The sequence below is a fragment of the Eublepharis macularius genome, chromosome 4, assembly GCF_028583425.1.
Source record: "Eublepharis macularius isolate TG4126 chromosome 4, MPM_Emac_v1.0, whole genome shotgun sequence".
Classification (NCBI taxonomy): domain Eukaryota; kingdom Metazoa; phylum Chordata; class Lepidosauria; order Squamata; family Eublepharidae; genus Eublepharis; species Eublepharis macularius.
The window spans coordinates 139,294,772-139,315,647 of record NC_072793.1 but is presented as its reverse complement, the minus strand read 5'-3'; the positions used below and the strand labels follow the sequence as shown (position 1 = coordinate 139,315,647).

The window sequence follows — 20,876 nt, the reverse complement described above, 5'->3', positions numbered from 1 at the left end:
TTATGAATAAGTTTTTGTGTTGCACAATTACATGGGAGAACAGTGGTTTGCTAGGAGAGTTTACAATAGAGAGCTAGCCGTTCAAATAACAGCATGATAATTTATTGCAGTGATAGAGAATACTTGTGCACGGTGTATAATCCTAAGAGGTCTGCACATGGCATTCCTGGCTATACAGTGTAATGCACCAGATGTCTGATTTAAATCCTCTGGTTTTACAAGCCTCTGGCTCAAAAGAATCTCCTTTTACATGAAACAGTAGGGGAAAAAACTGTGCATGTGTAAGGTGGCAAAAAATGTCCAAATCATTACAAAATAGTTTGAAGGCAAGACTGCACATGCACACTAGATTATCAAGCTGCTTTTTTTTTTGCAAAGTGGACATGAATGGGATCTGTGTGAGAGCATTTTGCATGGTTCAGAATTTAGTTTTGGTGCCATTAGTCTTTTCTGGCACCAGCTGTTGAAAGCTGAGCTACTCCTGGGTCCTGGCCAGATTTTGATATGTGAAACCGACTATACTATCAGGACTTTTAATAATTCAGATAATGGCCTGTATCGGCTAGTTAATGTGCAACCCTAACTGAGTGATAAAAAACATAAAGTTGCCCATTGAGAGATTTGTGTTTTACAACCCGTCCTAGAGGTATCCAAAATGAATAAACATCTTGTATCAGATTCAGTCAAGGTATGGGAAGCTTCAGGAAATTTATAAGTTTTGGATAAACTGGGGAAAAATGAGGGTTCTGCTGTACTGTATTTATGTTGAAGCTTTCAGCCACAATAAAAAAAACAATTGAATTCCTTCCCCAACTGGGCAATAACTATGAGTCCAAAGTGAAATGGTGATTTCTTAATTATAAAATTTAGTATTATAGTTGAAAGCACATTTATACTCCAGTCCTTGGCACTATAGTTGGCACTAAGCCCCTCTGATTGCAATGGCTCTTACTTCCACTAAAGTGTGCTTTAGCGCACAGCCTAAAACAGAAGTTCCACTGGAGTTAGAGGGAGATGTGCAAGCTGGGGAAATTCCCATCCCTGACATTAACAGTGAAATCCTAAGCAGAGTTTGTCCAGTCTAAGCCCGTGGATCTCCTAGCAGATCATGCCAAATTGTAACTTTGTGTGGTGATCATTTATTTGTTTGTTTATGTTATTTATAGTCCACTTTTCTCACTGAGACTCAAGGCAACAGAGCATGCAGAAAGGAGCCCAAGGGCCAGGTAAGTAATTAGATGATAGAGCAATTTCCTTGGCTTGGAAATTCCTTGGACATGCTGACTCTTTGTCCCTTGTTGATTAAGGGATCCCAACAATGGGCCCCTATCCCAGGGGCCTCTGGTAGAATTTTTTTATGCCACCTGTCCAGGAACCTGCCCAAGGTGGCTTACAGAATAAAAATAATAAAACATTAAAGGATATTCATTAGGTCTCAGGTATAGCATTTATTATGTATAGGCAAAGGCTGTTACAATGAATAACAAAGAACATTAAACAAATCATAAATAACATCATCAAAACAACCAAATCTGAAAGCGCTTATCGTGTTAAAGCATTTCACCCTTGAGATACAACTTTCTCTGGTATTTTCTTGGCTGCCAAAACAAACAATGATACTCTGTATGAAACAAGTGAGTCAGTATCCAAGAGACGAAAAATCAACTTCTCTGCTTCCAAGGAAGAGTTTCAGCCCATCGAGAGCGATGCCAGAAACTTGTTCTGGGTAAAGAGCGCAGGATAGAATATAATAGGGCTAATCCTCCAGAACTGGAGCTCTGCAAATGCATGAAGTAAACAGTTTTTGAACCAGTGGTCATCAAGCAAAGCTGTTGGCATGGTCTGGAATAGATGTGAAAGCAGTTCTGAGATTATGAAGAGTAATGCTGGACAGGAAGTTCCTTTCTGATCAATTTGAAGCAAAGGGAAAATTTGGACCTGGAGATTGTCTATCTATAAGTGCATCACACTCAAACACCCAGTCCCAAATATTGATACTTGCCATAAGGATCTGGATATTATCCGATTTTTATTTTACTTTATTTTTATCCCATCTTTCTCCCAAAGTGAACGCAGTGCAGCTTGCATCATTCTCTCCACCATTTTCCCCTCACAACAACCCTGTGAGGTAAGTTAGGTAAAGAATATATGACTAACCCAAGGTTACCAAGCAAGCTTCCGTGGCGGGGAGAGGAATCGGACTTGAGGCTGATCACTCTAGCCACTTCACTATACCCTACCATAAATATGGAGTACCAGTAGAAAATATTGTTGTAGCAAGCTACCCAGGCAGCATGATGGTAATTAAAATCCAGCATTAAAAACCCAGCCCGGCATAAAAACATAGACTATAAAATTGTCCACACTGTGACACTGAGAGATCTCTGTCTTTTGGTGCTACACCTCTGAAGATGCCAGCCACAGCTGCTGGCGAAACATCAGGAACTACAATGCCAAGACCACGGCAATACAGCCCGGAAAACCCACAACAACCATCGTTCTCCGGCCGTGAAAGCCTTCGACAATACATAGACTATAAAAACTAGAGTTAGCAACTCCAAATAGGGAAATTCCAGGAGATTTGGGGGCTGGAGCCTAGGCAGGGAGAGGGTTAAGGAGGGGGCAAACCTCAGAGAGGCATAATGCCATTGAGTCCGCCTCTAACACAGCCATTTTCCCCAGGGGACCTGATTGCTGTAGTTTGGAGGTCAGTTGTAATTCCAGGAGATCTCCAGGTGCCACTTGGAGATTGGCAACACTAATAACTAGACCCCTGATAAGACTACATTCTCCAACAGCCCGGACTCTGACTTAAGTAGGAGTTGCCTTTTTCCTGAGGGGAGGAGGGAGAGGATAGAGAAAAAGGGAAGGAGAGTGTAGAGTCTGAGAGAAAAACTTCAGGAGATACAGGCCTGTGAGGGCTGTAAGGACATCAGTGAGGCTTGTGGAAGGTGAAACAGTGGATTTGGATTTCTGCTGATGCATTGAAGCACCAGGTAGAGACTTGCTATATTGACTGTGCAAGGAGAGTCCTGGGAAGAGGCAGGGCTGCCGCCAGGACTGTCCAACCTAAAAACTGCATTTGTGTGTGTGCACACATACAGGAGCTGGGGGGGGGGTTCCTTTGCACATGCCTGCTGATGAAATCATTTCCAGCTAGGGTTTCCAGGTCCCTATGCTCTCCCAGCAGGAGGAGGGACCTGAAACGTACTTGGAGTAGTTTCCGTGCATGAAGCATACAAGCATTCCCAAAGAGACACGATAAAGTGACATCATCATGCTGGCTTGAGCATGTGCCTGTGCTTTGTGCGTGGCCAATTCTGGCCCATTTGGGTCCAAATTGGCCCCAGCAAAGCAGGGGAGCACTCCCATAGCCAGTACAATGACATCACTTCAGGAAGCACAGTGTTGCGCCCTGCCAGGAGCATGCCCAGTGTGCACTTTCCTGGATTGCCTGCTGGTGGCGGGTGATCACCAGGGGGTTTAATTCCAGCAATCAGCAGGCAATGGGGCAAACCCCCAGGAGGCTGTCTGCCACCGACAGACAAATGGGAGGCCTATTTCCAATGCATCACTGAAGCAATGGGTCATGCCAGGGTAGATTCAGTAAAAATCTGCATAAAACATAGTGTTTGGGGCCTGATTTTTGCTGAATCTGCCATGGTGTGATTTGTATTGCTGGAAATGACAACATTGGTCAAGGATGAAGCCACACATGCACACACGTCCCTGGCCTACCTCCTGGCCTGCCTCCACCTACTTCCCCCTTGTCTCATTCTGGCAGCCAATCCCCTGCTTGCAGAGTGGGGCTGGCAATTGTAGAAGCAGGGCCTGGAAGCTGGGAGGGCATTTCTGCAACTTAACTGGCAAGCATAAAAGGGCTAGCTAAATATTATTATTATTAACAAGAACAAGAGCATTCAATTTATATACCGCCCTTCAGGACAACTTAATGCCCATTCAGAGCGGTTTACAAAGTATGCCATTATTATCCCCATGACAAACACCCTGTGAGGTGGGTGGGGCTGAGAGAGCTCCAGAGAGCCGTGACTAGCCCAAGGTCACCCAGCTGGCTTCAAGTGGAGGAGTGGGGATCAAACCCGGCTCTCCAGATTAGAGTCCCGCCCTCTTAACCACTACACCAAACTGGCTCTCTGTTATTATTTCTCGTGTATTCTCCTTTGAAGCTTCCCTGTTTATTTACATCGTTAAAGTTCTTGTTGCTTTTAACTACAGTTGCTGGAGCTCCTCAAGGTTGATTATAGAAGTGTCAGGCCTGAAATGCTTTCCATACATGCCTCCTAGCTTATTTACCCAGGCATGCTATTAGTATGTATTGATATTATAGTAATGTTACCTCTATGTTTTCCCTAGAAGAGGCAAATATCAGTGCAGGGAAGAACAGTCAATGGCAGACTCCTTTCCCATCCAGAACAAGGGTGCATGTGTGTGCACATGGAGCAGGAGGAGGAGAGGTAGACGGGAATGAGTGGCGTTGCTATTGTTTTCCCATCCAGAGCAAAAGTGCATGTGTGTATGTGTATGTTTTCTTCACGTGAAAGAGAAAGAGGAGAGAAGCTGCTGTGGTAGTCTTAAAGGGAAGAACAGGAAAATGATTACAGCAGCACTGGAGGATGAACCAAAACCTACTTTTAATTGTTTGGAGAGTGACTTGTCACTCCTGAGGGACCTTCTGCCCACCCCTGATACAGAGTTCAGTCACGTCGTGGCTTGTCAGATATGCTCTGTCACTTTAAGATGGGAAACCATTCTTGCTGCTCTCCCCCACCTGCCATAATGTGCAGGATTCCAAAGCTGTCCAACAGCAGATGCAAGGGGGGGGGCAGGATGGGAAAAGGACAGGTGGGAGCACTTTTGCACTTAAACAGTCATTTTAAAGGGTGAGACTGAAGTCCAGGACATGATCTGGGAGCAACCCTGAAGCTCCAGCTGTGATGTGATGAGCTGAGGATGACCTCATGTCCCTGTTTACAATGACCATCACTTAGAGCTGAGTTCTCTCTGGAGATCCTTTTAACCATCCTTGATGTGTTTCTATATTAAATGTGTTTAGGGCTGCATGGTCTAAGAGAAACTCAGCATTCATTGTAGCACCACTGTTTTTAAATAAGAGGAAGGCCTTTTTTGCGTTTCTTTACCCAAGCCATCATTCCTTTTTCAGTATCTGTGGATGCAGTTGAAGATAATTTAGTCTGAAGCACTTGGTGGTGACAACTTGCAGTTCAGATTTCTCCTCACATTCCTTCTAGGAGGTATAAAGAGCACAGTTTAATTGAAAACATAAGGACTTAAGTGGAACCAGCAGACTGTATCTTCAATTCTGAATGATACAGTGAGTCATTGGGCAGAGACCAGATACGCTGATCCTCTGAACCACTTGGCTGGACAGGACATAGACCTTTGATCCAAAAAATGCATCACCATGAGTTACAATTTTGGTAAATGCTATTCCAAGGCCTTCATCATGCACAAAGCCTCAAACTTCCATATGTCTGCAAGAAGCAGATTCTAGGAGAATGAAACAAGAGAACTTTTTGGAACCAATGTTAACAGTGCACTGGATATTGTTACCCTGAAGAAACGAACAATGGAGCTTAAGTAAAACTAGACCACTCTACGTCCATTGAAGTCACTGGCGTAATTGTTCTGGACTTAGAAAGGTATGACTCTGCTTATCAAATTAATAACAAAACATATCTAATGACACCTTCAGGCTACATTTCTGAGGGTTGGACTTGATGGTGAGGTCAGTCTTAAGTACTTGCCTTGGAACAAGTCCTATCTTTGGCTTTTTGGCTTTGGGATAAATTACTACATCTTGGTCTCTGTAAAATGAGAATATGGGCATCAACATGATGAGCCTTATCTTTGTTGTTTATTCCCCGCTTTTGACATTCAGAGTGATCTGCTACCCAAATGGACACTCATGTTAGGGCATGCAAATGTAAGCATCCTGACACTTGTTGGTCTTAAACATTGGTTCCAGGGGATCATTTAAGTTATTGTGCATTCAGCACCATTTGATATGCCTCGAGAGCAGAATAAAAGAGAGGAAGATAGGTGCTTAATCAGATAACAATTTTATCATACTAATTAAGAGACAGCATAACAAAAGAGTTTTTTAAATTGAAAGCAGGCTTAGGCAGTCAAAAATGCAGTACCAATTTACAGTCAAAGATATTCAGTTTGCAAATCCTAGTGACCTGATTAATTTCCCATTATGATTTGTGTGTGCTTCCAGCATGGTTAGTCCAAACTCTCCCCCTAGGAACAGAGAAAGGTGCAAAAATGGGGGGCATGGATGGGAAGGGGGTTTGGAGAGAAGGCGGAAGTCCCTAGCCAGCAGGAGGAGGCTGACTAAGAATCGGGAAGGGAACTAAGATTGGCAGGGGAGGAAGGCAAAGTCAAAGAGGAGGAAAATCAAAAAGGGAATGTCAAAGGAAAATATGAGGTCATACTCTGCCTGTCCTGTTGAAGGGTTCCTTGTTGTGTGTTGAAGAGAGAAGAAATGGAAGAAGGTTTATATTCTTTTTCTTGGTTAGTGGAAATGCCTCAGCTTGGGAGGAATCAGGAATGTTGTGGTTTACCTTTATGTTAATGCCATTGGCTGAGATCTCTTATGGAGTAGTTCAGGTGACTGATGATGGAAGGTGCTGGATCTCCAGTGAGAGAGAAGCTGGTTGACTTGTGCCCATCCTGGAGGCTGCTAATGGGGCAAGAGATGGTGCCATTCTGCTTGATTAGGCTTTTGAATAGGTTACCAGGGAAGTGAGCCCTGTGGCGCAGAGTGGTAAGTGGCAGTATTGCAGCCCAAGCTCTGCTCATGTCGTGACCTGAGTTCGATCCCAGCGGAAGCTGTGTTAGGTAGCTGGCTCAAGGTTGACTCAGCCTTCCATCCTTCCAAGGTTGGTAAAATGAGCACCCAGGTTCCTGGGGTTAAAGTGTAGATGACTGAGGAAGGCAATGACAAACCATCCCATAACAAAAGTCTGCCAAGAAAAAATTGTGATCTGACGTCCCCCCATTGGTCAGTAATGACTCGGTGCTTGCACAGGGGACTACCTTTACCCTTTACCTACCAGGGAAGTTGGTCTGGAGTGTTGAGTTTTTGTCCTGCAAACATTGCTTGTTAATCATGGGAGGGATGTAGACCTCAAAGTTTTTTTTAAAAGTTTTAATTAGAGTATTCCTGTGGGCTGCATCCTCATGCATCGGTCTCTTGCTTGCACACAGCCTGATCTTGATTCTTTAGTTTGATACCAAAGATGAATTTTCTCTGCACTTTGTCTGAGCAAGGCTGAGGATTTAGGGGGCTTGAACGCATGCCTCCTGAATGGGGGGCATGCTTTGGGGGTAACAGTTGCTGCCTCTTAAGACACTTTCAATTCTTTAGCCATCGTAGTAATTAACAGACTTACACCTTTATCCTATAGAGAGTTAGTCATGCCAAATTTTAATGATCTTACATGCACTTAATAGGTTAGGGCTGCTATTGAAATCCATTTTAAAAGTCATCTTTGCTAGTGGCCATCACAGTACCTACAATGTAATATATGCTAATTAGTCTAGCACACTTGGTTATATTTTGTGTGTTGGTGGGGGGAAGAGCATGATTTGCATATATCACATTCTAGTAAGCCATTGAATGTATTTATTTATTTACTGTTGGCATCTTAGATTCTGGAAAAAAAACAAGGAATGACACTGCCAGGGTACTCTTCAGGCAACATTTCACAATGATGCAGAAAAATGATTCCTGGGTAGGTTGTTATAACAATATTTTCCACCTCTATTCCACCTTGGATGATTCCCACTGTGTCCCTATGGCTGGCACTAATATTCACGACTGGGTGTTCAAGTATGGTGCTGCCTCAGATAGACAATCTCCAGCTCCAAACTTTCACCCTGGTATAAATTTCTTAAAAGGGACCATGCCAGAGCCTCCTATTTGACCAGCATCACTCCTCATAATCTTAGAATAGTATTTAAATCTGTTCCGTTTCAGACCCTGCCAACAGCTTTGCTTGACGGCCGTTATTCCCGGAAACTCTTTGTTTCGTGCTTTTGTATATGAGTGCTCTGATTCTGGATTTACACCATTTATGCCATTACATTCTGTTCTATCCTCTGTATACAGAGTCTAGAAACAAATTTCTTGTGCTTTTAAAGGGCTTAAACACTTCCTCAGAAGTAAAGGAGCTGATTTTCCTTCTTTCAGATGCCAACTCATATCATACAGAGTGTCACTGTTTGTGTTGGCAGCTAGGATAATATGCGCGAAAGCCACATCGGAAGGGTGTCATTTTTTAAATATGAGAATTTTTACTTATTTTAGCTGCATCATCTATGATTTTTTTTAAAATCACTGTGCTTGAATATAAAGGCCTTTGGCTATAAACAATAAGCACTTTTGTATTTTTAAGGGTAAGAGGTTGATGCCCTGACCTGGATAGGCCAGGAGATCCTGCTCTTGTCAGATCTCAGAAGCTAAGCAGGGTTGGCCTTGGTTAGTAATTGGATGAGACACTTCCAACAAATACCAAGGTTGCAGAGGCAGCCAATGCCAAATCATGTCTGTTAGTCTCTTGCCATGGAAACCCCACCAGGGGTCGCCATAAGTCAACTCTGACTTGAGGGTCAGATTTCATTCATTTCAAAGGATTAACAGTGCAATCCTACATCCAGTTACTTCCGTTTAATAACCCCAATGAAATCAGTGGGTTTAGTCTCGAGTAACTCTGCAAACAGGACTCTGAGTGGCACTTCGAAGACAGACAAGATTTTATTTCAGCACATATTTTTCATGACCTAAAGCCCACTTTGTGTGATGCCAAAAAAAAAAAATCTATCTAACAGTGTAGGCCCTAGTCTATGAAAAATTTAGGTTGGAATAAAATTTTGTCTTAAAGTACCCTTAGATTCCTGTTTGTGCTGCAACAGACTAAAGTTATTCCCCCTCTGAACAAGATGACACTGCAAATTTGAATTTTCTGGCGATTCTTAACCCAGGCCATACTGTCCTTGTAATGGGGTGTGTGTGTGTGTACAAACTTTGAAGGGGGGGCAAATGGGATGCGGAATTTGAGGTTTTAGGTGGCCCCTTTTCCCTGCTTGCCCTGGTTCTGACAGTAAAGGAGAGTTGGTGTTATACTGCTCCCCGTGCCCTGGAGGATAAACTCCCCGAGCTTAGATTTCTCTCCCAGGTCCTTAAAAAAGTGCCACACGGCACACGGGAATCAAGCCTAACATTGGCCTTCGGGCACAAGGTTCTCATTGAACGTAGGCATAAGATCTGTTTCTATATCATCCTGCACCTTTGATCTGAGCAAAAGGCTAAGAAGCGATCGTAACAGGACCTAGAAACTTGTGCTGTTTTTGTATCCTGTTTTTTTTTTAAACTTGTGGCGCCTTCTTGGCGGATGGGAGAGGATAGAAAGCGGGACACCTCGGTCTGGATAGAAAGCGGGGGCAGGCACCCCGGCCTAGGATTCCGGGGGGGGGGGGCGACATTATTAGGCGAAGTGCTATTCTGAACTTTACGGTAGGGGCGCCGCCGGCTCCGCCTCCCACTGCCCTGGCGGCTGCAACCGGAGCCGGGCGAGCGTGGCGCTGTGCGCCGCCAACTCCCCCCTTGCGCACAATGCCTCGGGCAGCGCAAAAACAGCTTTAAAATGTCAAGGCTGGATCCAATTTGCCAGCGAGCGAGCGAGCGGCGGCGGCGGGAGGAGGATGCCGAGGGGCGAGGCGGCAGCAGCGGCGTCTCCGTGGGGCTGAGGTTGAGGCTGCCCGGCGCGCCATGAAACTCTACTGCAAAGTGGTGGCCCTGGCGCTCTGCCTGGGCATCCTGCTCTTGCTGTACCTCTTCGTGGGCGACGCGGACGAGCCGCCGTTGAAAGTTGCGAAGGGAAGCCCCGCGGCGCTCGTTCCCTCCGGGCCGGGGGCGGACGCGGCCCCAGCACTGCGGGCACGTTTCCGAGCCGTCCCGCCTGCAGAGGAGGAAGAGGCAGCTCAGGTTTCCAGGCGGGAGCCACGTCTCCACAGAAAGCCAGGCAAGCGGAGCGCGCCGAAAAGGAAGTTCGCAAACGCGAGGTAAAAACCGCCTTCCCCGCTTCCCTCGCCTCGCCTTGGGAATGCCGAGGGCCCCGCAGCGGGAACCCGGCTTTGGAAAGGGGAGGGGTGGGCCGGGCGTTTGGCCAAGGGGCCCGCGGGCAGCTCGGCTCCGAAAAGAAAGGGTGCTTCTCGGCGCGTGACCGGGACGCCCAGGGAAGCGGCTTCGCCTCCTGGAAGTCTCAACCCGACAAGAATTCCTCGAAAGTTCCGTTGTTTTCTATGGGGACGAGTCTCGGGAACGAATGCCAGAGCCAGCCGTAGCCGCTTCGCACGAGTTCACATCATCAGAGGCACCGCAGCGCCGCACAGGAGGAGAAGCTGCACGCCCTGCTGCTTCTCCTGGGGCGCTCCGTTTGGGCTGATGCGCCAGGTCACCCAGGTGATAGGGAAGGAGTTGGGTGTAGAATGACGAACATCGTAGTACACATGACCGAGGTGTCAACTCCAGGTCGGGAAATTCCGGAAGAGTTTAGGGAAAGCCTGGGGCGCGGCAGGTAGTGCCATAGGCTCCGCTCTCCAAAGTAGCAATTTTTCTTCTGATCTCTGGAGAGCAGTTCGAATTCTAGATCTCCAAGCATCATTTGGAGGCTGGGAACACTGACATGTGAGCTGCTGTAGCATAGTGGTTAAGTGGCTGGGTTGCGAGTCAGCGGCTTTGCTGGTTCCAATCCAGCTTTCTGTAAGCCACTCTTCTCAGCCCCGGTTCCCCAGCTGTATTGTGGGAATGATAATAACATTGACTTTGTTATCTGTCCAGAGGTGTGGCATATAAACACACTGTTGTTGTAATTATTATTATTATGCTACCTTATACCGAGTTAAAGATTGGTATGGTCTACTCTGGCAGGCAACAGCTCAGCTGTTGGGTCTCAAGTGTGGGTCTTTCACATCACCTGTTAACTGGAGATGCCAGGGACTGAACCCGGACTCTTCTACGTGTAAAGCAGACGTTCTACCAGAGAATCATTTCCCATTCCCTTAGTGTCAGGTATACTATCAGTGATGATGTTAGGGTTGCTTTACATTTGGGTTGGGATGCAGGAGTACCAAGATTACAAATTTTTCTGGAGAAGATACATAGAGTTTAGGAGGGCGATTCTATTCTTTACACCAATTTCTGCATAGTTTGCTGAAAAGCAGCTTGCAGTATGCGTCAGTTGGTGGAAGGCAGTTTGTGTCATGCCCCGAATACAAAATGTCAAGTGGATGTGGCCCTTGGAGATCTGCTAAGTCACAAATTAGCCTATACCTCTCAACCATGCTCTGAAATAGGTGACAGAAAGCTTGCAGTGCAATCCTAAACAGAATTATTATAGATTTCAGAAATGGCTTAGGAAGCAATTTTCCCCAGGTCAGTTTGGCTAGGTATCCTGACTGTGGTTTGCCATCTTCTGGGCATGGAGCAGGGGTCACGGGGTGGGGTGGGGGGTGGAGGTAGTTGTGAATTTCCTGCACTATGCAGGGGGTTGGACTAGATTACCCTGGAGGTCCCTTCTAGCCCTATGATTCTATGGAGTAATTCCGCTTAGGACTGCACTGTTGGTCTGCTGCCTGAAGCTATGGGATAAAAACATAGATCCTTCCCAGAAAGTTTTTTTCTGCATCAGGTGCTAAATCCTTCTATTTAATTCACTTTGAGTACTGGTTGTGCTCCGTTCTCTTTTTTAACACAGAAATAATTTTCTAATAGGAAGAAATGTGCACTGTCACTGGCGAAGGAGAGTATGCAGTGGCTTCCCGACCCCTGTACCTGTGCCAAATAAACATTTACCCTGCACTTCTCTGTTGACAGCAGACATATTTTAATGCCCTGTGTAAAGTGAGACTTTGAGCTGCTCATTGATGCACAAAAACTTCCAGAATGGTGTCGGAAGGGAAGAATATTGTGATATTCCTCTCTTCAGTTACTTTCTCCTGATAGGACATATTAAGCTTCTACAGGCATTGTCAAAATATATCTCTTTTTTCATTCTTGAGTCTCACTGAGTGTCCTGATGTCTCTTGTAAGATAAGATTCAGGCAGAATTTTAAATAAACCTTTAAAAAAGCATTAAAAAAGCATATTTCCCTTGACTGACTTCCTTTTGAAGCTCTTGTGTCTGGGCATAAATATTATTATTAATAATAATAATATTACTATTCCTGCCAAGACACAGCAGCTTCAAAAGAAAGCCATTCAAAGGATATATACTTTTACATATGATAATATTATAATCGGAAAAACATTTTTGATATTTTTACTGCTGTCTTCAGATGAGTTATACTCTCCTCAATTGATTTAGAAAGGAATAACTTTGCATAGGGTTGCAATGTAAATCTATGGTATGCCTTTAAATGTTCGAGAAACATTTTCCAATTACAAATGACTGCAAAAAGTGATGTTTGAACTACAGTGAAAATGTTTGACGATAACAATGCTGTTTGCCCATCTGAGACAGTCCCAGTGTCCTGCATAGGTAACAATGCATGAGCAAGAGATATTAAAGAAATTAACTGAATTTGTTCATTCAACAGCCAAGTCTGCACAGGTCTATTTTGCTGGTTCACTTCCCATATTGCAGCATGTTTTCGTAGCCATCTGCACCAGATTTGGTGCCATGAGTAGTCACTCTGGCCACTATGCAGCTTTTCCTCGGCTTTCCTGGGAGTGCTTATATCATGATTTTTTTTTTAAAAAAAATCCGCTTTGCAGTAGGCTGCATACTCTTTATTCTGTTTTTGGTGTTCCACCCTCTTCCTCCCCTCTCCTCCCCCCTGCCAGCCCACTGCATTGTGATTGGCTACTCTCATCTAGCCAGCTACTTCCTCTCCCTTCCTTTCCATTCTTCCCCTCCCCTCTTTCTTCTTTTAATTTTTTTTTTAAATTCAGCACAGGGTTGATGAATCTCTAGTTTGAATCTCTTTTTGTTTGGGCACTGGTGGGAATATTGTACAGGGTGCTAAATATCTGTGTATATTAGAAATAATCGAGTTTTCGATTCTCTTTCTATCCCATGGTGAAGAAACAGATATTTGGGGGCAACAGAGAAGGAGGCAGGAAGGGCTAAAATAATACCAATGATACTGTTTTAAGTGTCAGTGATAGTTCAGAATAACTGTCAACTCTCAAAGATAAATGTGTGCTGTCTTTCCTCACCCCTGCCCTGTGAATCAAAATGAAAACAAAATGTCATGACAGTTGTGTGGGTTTTTTTCTATGCTAACAAGGCTAATGTGAAGCTCATAATTAACTGCACAGTCAATCTCTTTAATTTATACATTTGAGATTTTTTATATAATTGTAGTAAGCTAAACATACTGCAATTTATGCCTCTTATGTTGCTTTTTTAAAAACAAAAGTTATGAAACTGAGATGCTGGGAAGTAATAGATTTTAATTCAGAAAAGTGCAGATAATTGCTGTGTAGTTTCTCTGGATTGGATGACTGGTCTCCCATTCCATTTTAGGTTCACTGAGACCTTAACTATCAAATAAACCCTGTGTGTCTCTGATTCATGATTTCACAGAGATATTCTGAATGAAAGACCACCTTGTTCTTCAATATCTTTTTCTCTACCCTATTTAAAGTGGCTGGTTTCTTTCCAGCATTGTATCTGATTGATACAAGGTTGTTTACTGTGACCAGGAGTGGCTCATGGACTGAATTCAAATGGATGTATTAAGGCAGGATTATTTTCCATTAGCAACTGTACCTCCTGCACTCATTTTTCTTCGGAACATATCTCTTAGATTATCATGGAACTTTTGGGCAGAACTAAATGAAAGGGGAGCTAATGTGGTAAAAACTCTCATGGAAAGGGTAAACAAGTTGAGTCTCCCATTTAAATTAATACGAATAATCTGATGTTCTAAAGTTTGATTTTTATCTGAGTTTTATTTAAGTATTTCTTACAAAGTTCGGGCTGGCAGGAGTGGTTTATCAATGTAGAAAGCTGCACAGTATCCAGTCCTCCATTTTAAAAATATTTTTGCTCAGTTAAATAAAAGTATTTTTATACAAAGCAGGAGTCAGTTCTGCAAAGTTCTCTTGATTAAAGTGGGACTAAATCCAGAGAGGAAATAAATTCTTGTACATATTTAGGTTCTGTGTGTTGTCTTAAAAACACATATATAATCCTAGGAGCTTAAGGTATTGATTTTCATGGAACTTGGGGTCTCAGTTTCCAAGACCCCCTTTGACTCTTACATCACTGCAGCTTAACCAATAGCTCTGGCCTTACACACTGAGAGCTAACAGCCAGTCTTGTGGACTAATTTATTTGTGGCTCCATGTGGCTGCCACAAGGACTTCTGATCAGATATGTGTTGGGAGTTCCATGGTCAGACCTGCATTCCCGTATAGCCCTAATTTGGATTAGGACTGCAGAGCTTGGGTACAGGAGGCTTAAGCCAAACCCCATGTCATTTTTCAGATCTGAAACAGCATCAGCAAACTGCCATTTACCTTGTTTTCAAGGCAAGAGTCTAACAGAAGTGGTTTGTCGTCGCTGCCTCTGTATAGCAAACCTGGACTTCATTCTCATCCAAATTTCAACCAGGGCTGACACGGCTGAGAGCTGACAAAATCGGGTTTGCCTGGCATGTTGGCTCATACCATATAGCAGTTTACAGGTGAGATTCAAACAAATTGCAGTATGGCAGCTACAAGGCATTTGGTGATAAGGAAATGTTAAATTCTGTTTGATCCATGGTGGCTCAACTAAATAAATAAATATGCATGGGATTTGGGCTTATGTTCAGTTGGACTTGCTTCCTGTTAAGGGGAGAGATTGTGGCTTGTTAGGGCATCAGCTTTGCATGCAGAAGGACCTACTGTGGGGTCAGTCCACAGCATTTCTTGCTAAAGGTCCTATATTCAGTTCCTGGCATCTATATCCAGTTAAAACAGTCAGACCATAGCTGATATGAAAGATGTCTACCTGATACCCTAAAGAACTGCAGGTGGTCAGGTAGATTGATACTGACCTTGGTATACTCATCAGTTTGACTTTCTGTAGGGCAGCTGTGTGTATTTATAAAGTGTGCTCATGGTTGTAACCTTAACATTTTTGCTAAATTGTAAAGTACATCTTTAAAGAACAGAACATTTTTGGAAGGAAGCAGGCAGAAATGCCTGCCTAGCCAGATCTAATTCCCTGTCAGTAGAACTTCTAAGGTTGCCTTTTGTCAGAAAGCTCTATTTGTCTGGATCTGGAATGGTTCAAGATTGATAGGATTCAAATTGTTTTAGGATAAAGTGAGTTTTATTTAGCTCTCTTTCTTGGTCTTTTTCCATAGAATGTGTTACTCAAATAGGAGGTCTCCTTAATTTGTGGGGGAATTAGCATTGGAGATGCAGCAAGAGGGCTATGTATGCCAGGATTGTTCCCTTAGAAAACTCTCAAATAAACAGGCAAATGTTCAACAGGAAAGGTTTTTTTTTATTAAAAGAGAAACAAAAGGCAAGCATACAGAAAACACACACAAAGCTAACTAGGAGAACAATGAAGAAACAGGAAAATATTTTCAGGGGAAAGGCAACAATTACCAGTCTCAGAGAGGAGGACTGTGGAGAAGCAGCAAAACAACCATCGTTTCATGGAGAGAAAAACCCCAAACAAATTGGGGGTGCATGAACAGGGACCAAGGCACGCGCACACATTAATTATATGACTGGACAGCCCAGTTATAGGGCAATAAAATAAAGGGGGGGGAATCCCGCGAGGGGTTGAAACGAGCAATGCTCCAAGACAACAAAGCTTATGAAATTAACTCACATGGAATGAACCTCAGGCTCTTGAACCAATATCAATAAAGTCCACAACTTTCAATGCTCCAAAAATTTTTAAAGTAAGCACAATAAACTTACAATAGGCAACGCCTTACTTATCAATGCTCCAAAAAAATTTTAAATAAGCAAAATAAACTTACAATAGGCAACGCCTTACAGCATATTCTTCATAGGGGAATACAAACGCAAGTACCAATAGGTGACGCCTCACAGCATACAGGCTAAATGGTTTAGCACCGTTATAACAAACAGGCAACCCTATTATGCAGTATGTAATACAGGCTAACTATATACAATTGTAATCCATATAAACTACGTGACAGTCCATTGAGTGACAATAATAACGCGTTGGAGAGAGGAGGGGGGCTAGGCCACCCTAGCATCGTTGAACATCTAGACACGCGCAATCTGGGGCCGGCTGAAGCACAGATTTCGTCCCACGCCTCATCAGGAGCGTGTGCGTTGTGTTGTCTTGTCCTCCACGTTCGCGACTGTGTAGTTCCTGCATCTACAAAATAGATACACCTGTTCACTCAAACAGTATTCGTAGCCTGCATGTTTTCCCCGTGCTAATAGCAACCGGCGGCAGTGAATTCCTTAGCGCGCCTTAGGGCAAAGCATACCCGGGGCAAAGCTGACATCTTTGCCCCAAAATAGTGGCTTAATGGTTAGTCCAAAGATAAGACAATATGTTGGGAAGGGTTTGATATGACTATCTGGGATGGACTATAGGTAAAAAAAATTGCTTGATGACCTGGTAATTGCCAGGGAGGAAGGCTATCAGATATTCTGAATGGTGTGATTAGGTAAGTGGGAGAGGAAAGATAGAGGAAGGCAGTGATGAGATTGGGCAGGGATGTGTTTCAGGAAGCCTTGTTATCTCTGCTGCTCTCTGGGGTGTGGAGGGCTGTTAGTCAGTCATTCCCCCTGTGGCTCATGGCTTGGTAACTTTCCAGTCTCCAGGCCAGCTGGCAGCCTCTCTGCCTGGGGCCAGGCAGTTTCTAGGACGTACTGCAAGGGGTTTATGATATTCTATACCCTTAAACTGTCCTTTTAATGTGGGGAAGAGGTTTAACTGCTAACAAATGCATGTAAGTGAAATCCATCATTCTTTGGGATGCGTGCAACTCTAGACCCATTTGGGGAAAAGAAATAGATGTCATAGCCTGTCTCATTGCACACTTGATGCCAGGTATCAAGTGATACTTTAAGGAAGTATTCCTCTGGGCTCTAATATAAAAGTATTTTCAGCATATTTGCACTTTTTAGAAAGTATTGTGCAATAAACATTTTAAAATCCTATTTTTAATCTAATCCTTATTTAGCTATTGGGAACTATGTGTATTTAGTCCTATTTTTTTTACTCACCCCCTCCCAATTCAGTAGCACAGGTACTGTTTCTGGAAGCCAATAACCAAATACACAAAAGCACCACTGGCCAAAATACTTCAAATGCCCACCATCAGACTAGAGAATCCCAGCAAAACCAACATATGCGAGAGATACTGTTGCAAGCCAAACACAACCAATGTCAGACCAGAGAATCTGAGCAGAACCCAGGGCCAGTGTGTTACGAGCAACAGAATCAACCCCCCTTCATCAATGGTGCTCCTGTTTCCTCCCACCCCTGTAAAGAAGAAACACAGCAGCAGTACAACATGCATGAGCTTCATTTTAGATGATTTTGTGATATCTGCTTGTGCTTTTTAAAAATTGAAATTCTCGTGAACTTTCCTAACATCTCTTGTTCCAGTGATATTTGTTGGGTTTTTTTTTTAAGAGAATGGTAAGAACATCATTTTTGGCACTGTATTTATTTATCTTATGCACAGAAATGCCCCCCCCCCCCAAATCTGATCCTGTTTTTCTGGAAAGCTGCTTCCCTCTCCCCTGTTACCTGGAAAACTTGCAAAATTGAAGAAAAAGAGGCCTGGAAACCTTAAAATGTCAGCCTTAAATATCTTAGAGTATATCTGGTCTTCTGAAAAATACCAAATATCACCTAGATACACGGATACACCTGGAAAATATTTGGACCATAAATATCTGAATACACATCCCTGCATGGGGGCAAATATGTGCTGGGGCTAAAAGGGAGGGTGTAATGAGCTCTTTAACAGTGATTTCTTGGCAATTCTAGTCTACCTGTATTGGGAGGCATAGGCAATTTATGTTTGTACAGGACTGAAAAGGGGGAGGGGGTTGTCAGTTGAGCCAGTGCCTTGTTTTGCAGAGTGCTCCTCTGATCTTTTTCTGTTCAGTTCTAACAGAAATAAATGGGGTGGGGGAGAGATTGTGTCTTGGCCTGTGGAATCCTCTGAGGGGGAATTCCAGGGAATCCCCACCCAGCCCTGAACCCAGCAACGCTGGGTGCCAAGAAAGACAGCTTTGTCAGAGCTGACAATGGCAGCTTTGTAAAAATGGTTGCACACTGGAAGAAACAGTCCTGCCTTTCTCCCGCCCCCTTTATCTTTTTGAACCATCCTCTCTGTGCCCCCTGCCCCTTTTCTCTGCCTGCTGCCCTCTGCTTTTTCTCCGTTCCTCTTTCTGCTTTCTGTCAAACCACCCACCTACCTCCCTGTGCTCCAGCATCTCTCTTTGCTCTCTCCCTTCCTCTTTTACAACCCAGTCTCCACACCCACCTCCTTCTCCTTTTTCTCTTCATCCCACATTAGCACTGTGCTGTGCTGTGAATCAGTCTCTGATGCTACAGACCCAGCGGCTTCTCCTCCAGCTACATCCAAAGAAGCAGTAGTGGCTATTCCTTTCCTTGCTTAAGCCAGCTACTAAGTCCATTCCATGGTGGCAGCACTCAGATAACTTGGTGCTGCAATGTGGGAAATCTCCCCCAAAGTCAATGCTTCAGGAGGAATTAAGCACAATTCTACCCTTGGGAAAGATTGGCATCCTTTCTGTCTGGCCCACATGCTTATTCTGTCCTGGGTTGTTTCACTCTTACGGTCCATGCACTTATCCAGTACCAAAATACTGGCCACGTTTTGTAACTACAGCATCCCTGCGGTGGAGAGTGCCCTCAAATCATAGCTGACTTATGGTGACCCCTGGTGGAGTTTTTATAGCAAGAGACTAAAAGAGGTGGTTTGCCATTGCCTGCCTCTGCAACCCTGGTCTTCCTTGGAGGTTTCCCATTCAGTTACTAACCAAGGCCGACCCAGTTTAGCTTCTGAGGTCTGATGAGATCAGGCTCTCTTGGGCATTCCTGGTCAGGGCACAGCATCCCTAAAGTCCCTTTATTGGTGCAGTTTCTGGACAGAACAGGCATCAGAACATCTACAGGCCATGCATTTCAGTGCAGAATATGGAAAACTGAGACAGAATTGGTGCTTTTGTGTTCCACCTTACTATTCTACATACTTCCTTTTCTTTGACATTTGAGGATTCTGTTGTGATGTTTGGAAAACCTTCAAGCTCTCCAAAGATGCAGGTGATCTTCAATATCCCCAAAGTGTCACTTCAAGCTAGCTTGTGTGATGTGTTGCCCAATATCAGTCTGCCCCTTTGGGTGGGCTTATGCACATTCCATTTGGTTTTGGCAGCTGGGAAAGCAGTGAGAAGAGCGGATGGTGTGTTTTACCATAACCTCAGTAAAGCCTTCAGATACATGTGGACTCCAAGCAGTTGCCTAACTTTTCATACATCTAGCACCTGCCACACTTATGTGATCCACACTGAACTTCCTCTTTGAGGGGGTTCAGCTTCCCCCGCCCCCATCCAGCACTCCACATTAAACAGATACACATTTTAAATTCAGCTTGGTAAGGAGACGAGGAAATGTTCTTACTCTTTCACACATACATGAATACACAAATGAGTATTCTGGGGAGTATAGATAAATCACATATTTCTTGTATCCCCTGCTGATCAGAAGCAAACCACAGAGGAACACTTTGTGTCACTTTAGATTATAAAGTGACTTAAAGCAACTTCTTTGTTTCTTTGTCTCAGTGCTCCAGCTACATGCAATCATGCGTTCTAGCAGACAGAAACATTTTGTGGCATTTCAATCCCCAAGCATACTCTTTCCTACACAGAAACCACTTCCATTTAGGAAGAAAGATATGTGGAAGGCATTTGTGTGTATGCACAATCTTTCTCACAGCTCAGGCTTCATGCTTAAAGCCCTAGCTTGAATCTTAATTACTAGAGATGGAAATATTTTTTTCAGGACAATATTGCTATTCATTTTACAGTAACTGCTTTAATAATGGCAGGAAGGGAGGAACAGAAATTATTAGATGCCAGCAGGGCATAGGCATGGTAGAGGAGCTTACATATATGAACAGTGAAAAAGTTAGCTAGTACTTCTGCCAGAACACAGGTACTTTAAATCTTTGTATTTATAACAATGAGGCCTTTAAGTCATTATCAAGCCAACTTTTCCAGGAATCCAGCAGATGTATTGTCACGCTGGATGGAAGGGCTAGACCTGGAGCAAGGGCTTTGCTTTCAGAAGGTCTCCAGTTCAGTCCCTTGTGTCTTCAGTGTAAGAATGTTGGGGATGAAGTGCCCATTAGGTGGCCATCCAGGATAAGATTCCTAACTTCTTGTAATATTAAAAAGCAGCTGTGGGAAGCCTGAGCTTGGATTGGGACTGTGGCACTGGGGAATAGGGATCTACAGCTTTCCTGATAGAAATCCGTAGGTTTCTGTTAGCTGCCAAGAGGGAAAGGACAGGCAAAGAGAGCGAGTGCCTGATTTCCCCTTACTGTTATTAATAGCTGGGGGTGGGAATAATCTTAATTGCGGAGATGGTGTGAGGGGAAAGAGTAACCTGTTTCCCAGAATGGGTCTTCTGTGACTCTTGAAGGGTAAACTATGAGCCAAGCTACAAGTGACGCCTTACACAGGTTGGACACTTGTCAGCTTCCCTCAAGTTTTGATGGGAAGTGTAGGCGTCCTGGTTTTACAGCTTGGCTCTCCATTACAGCTGCAAGACCAGGATGCCTACAAAACT

At 44.0% G+C, this 20,876-nt stretch overlaps 1 protein-coding gene across 1 annotated transcript in view; it reads left to right on the top strand.

Moving 5' to 3' along the window:
* The first annotated feature begins 9,695 nt into the window (after positions 1 to 9,695).
* The window catches only part of GXYLT2 (glucoside xylosyltransferase 2), a 30,324-nt gene continuing 19,143 nt past the window's right edge, over positions 9,696 to 20,876 (top strand). Inside the window, exon 1 of the mRNA XM_054978798.1 lies at positions 9,696 to 10,110. Coding sequence (XP_054834773.1) covers positions 9,818 to 10,110 — 293 coding nt within the window. The 5' untranslated portion in view covers positions 9,696 to 9,817. The remainder of the gene's footprint in view (positions 10,111 to 20,876) is intronic.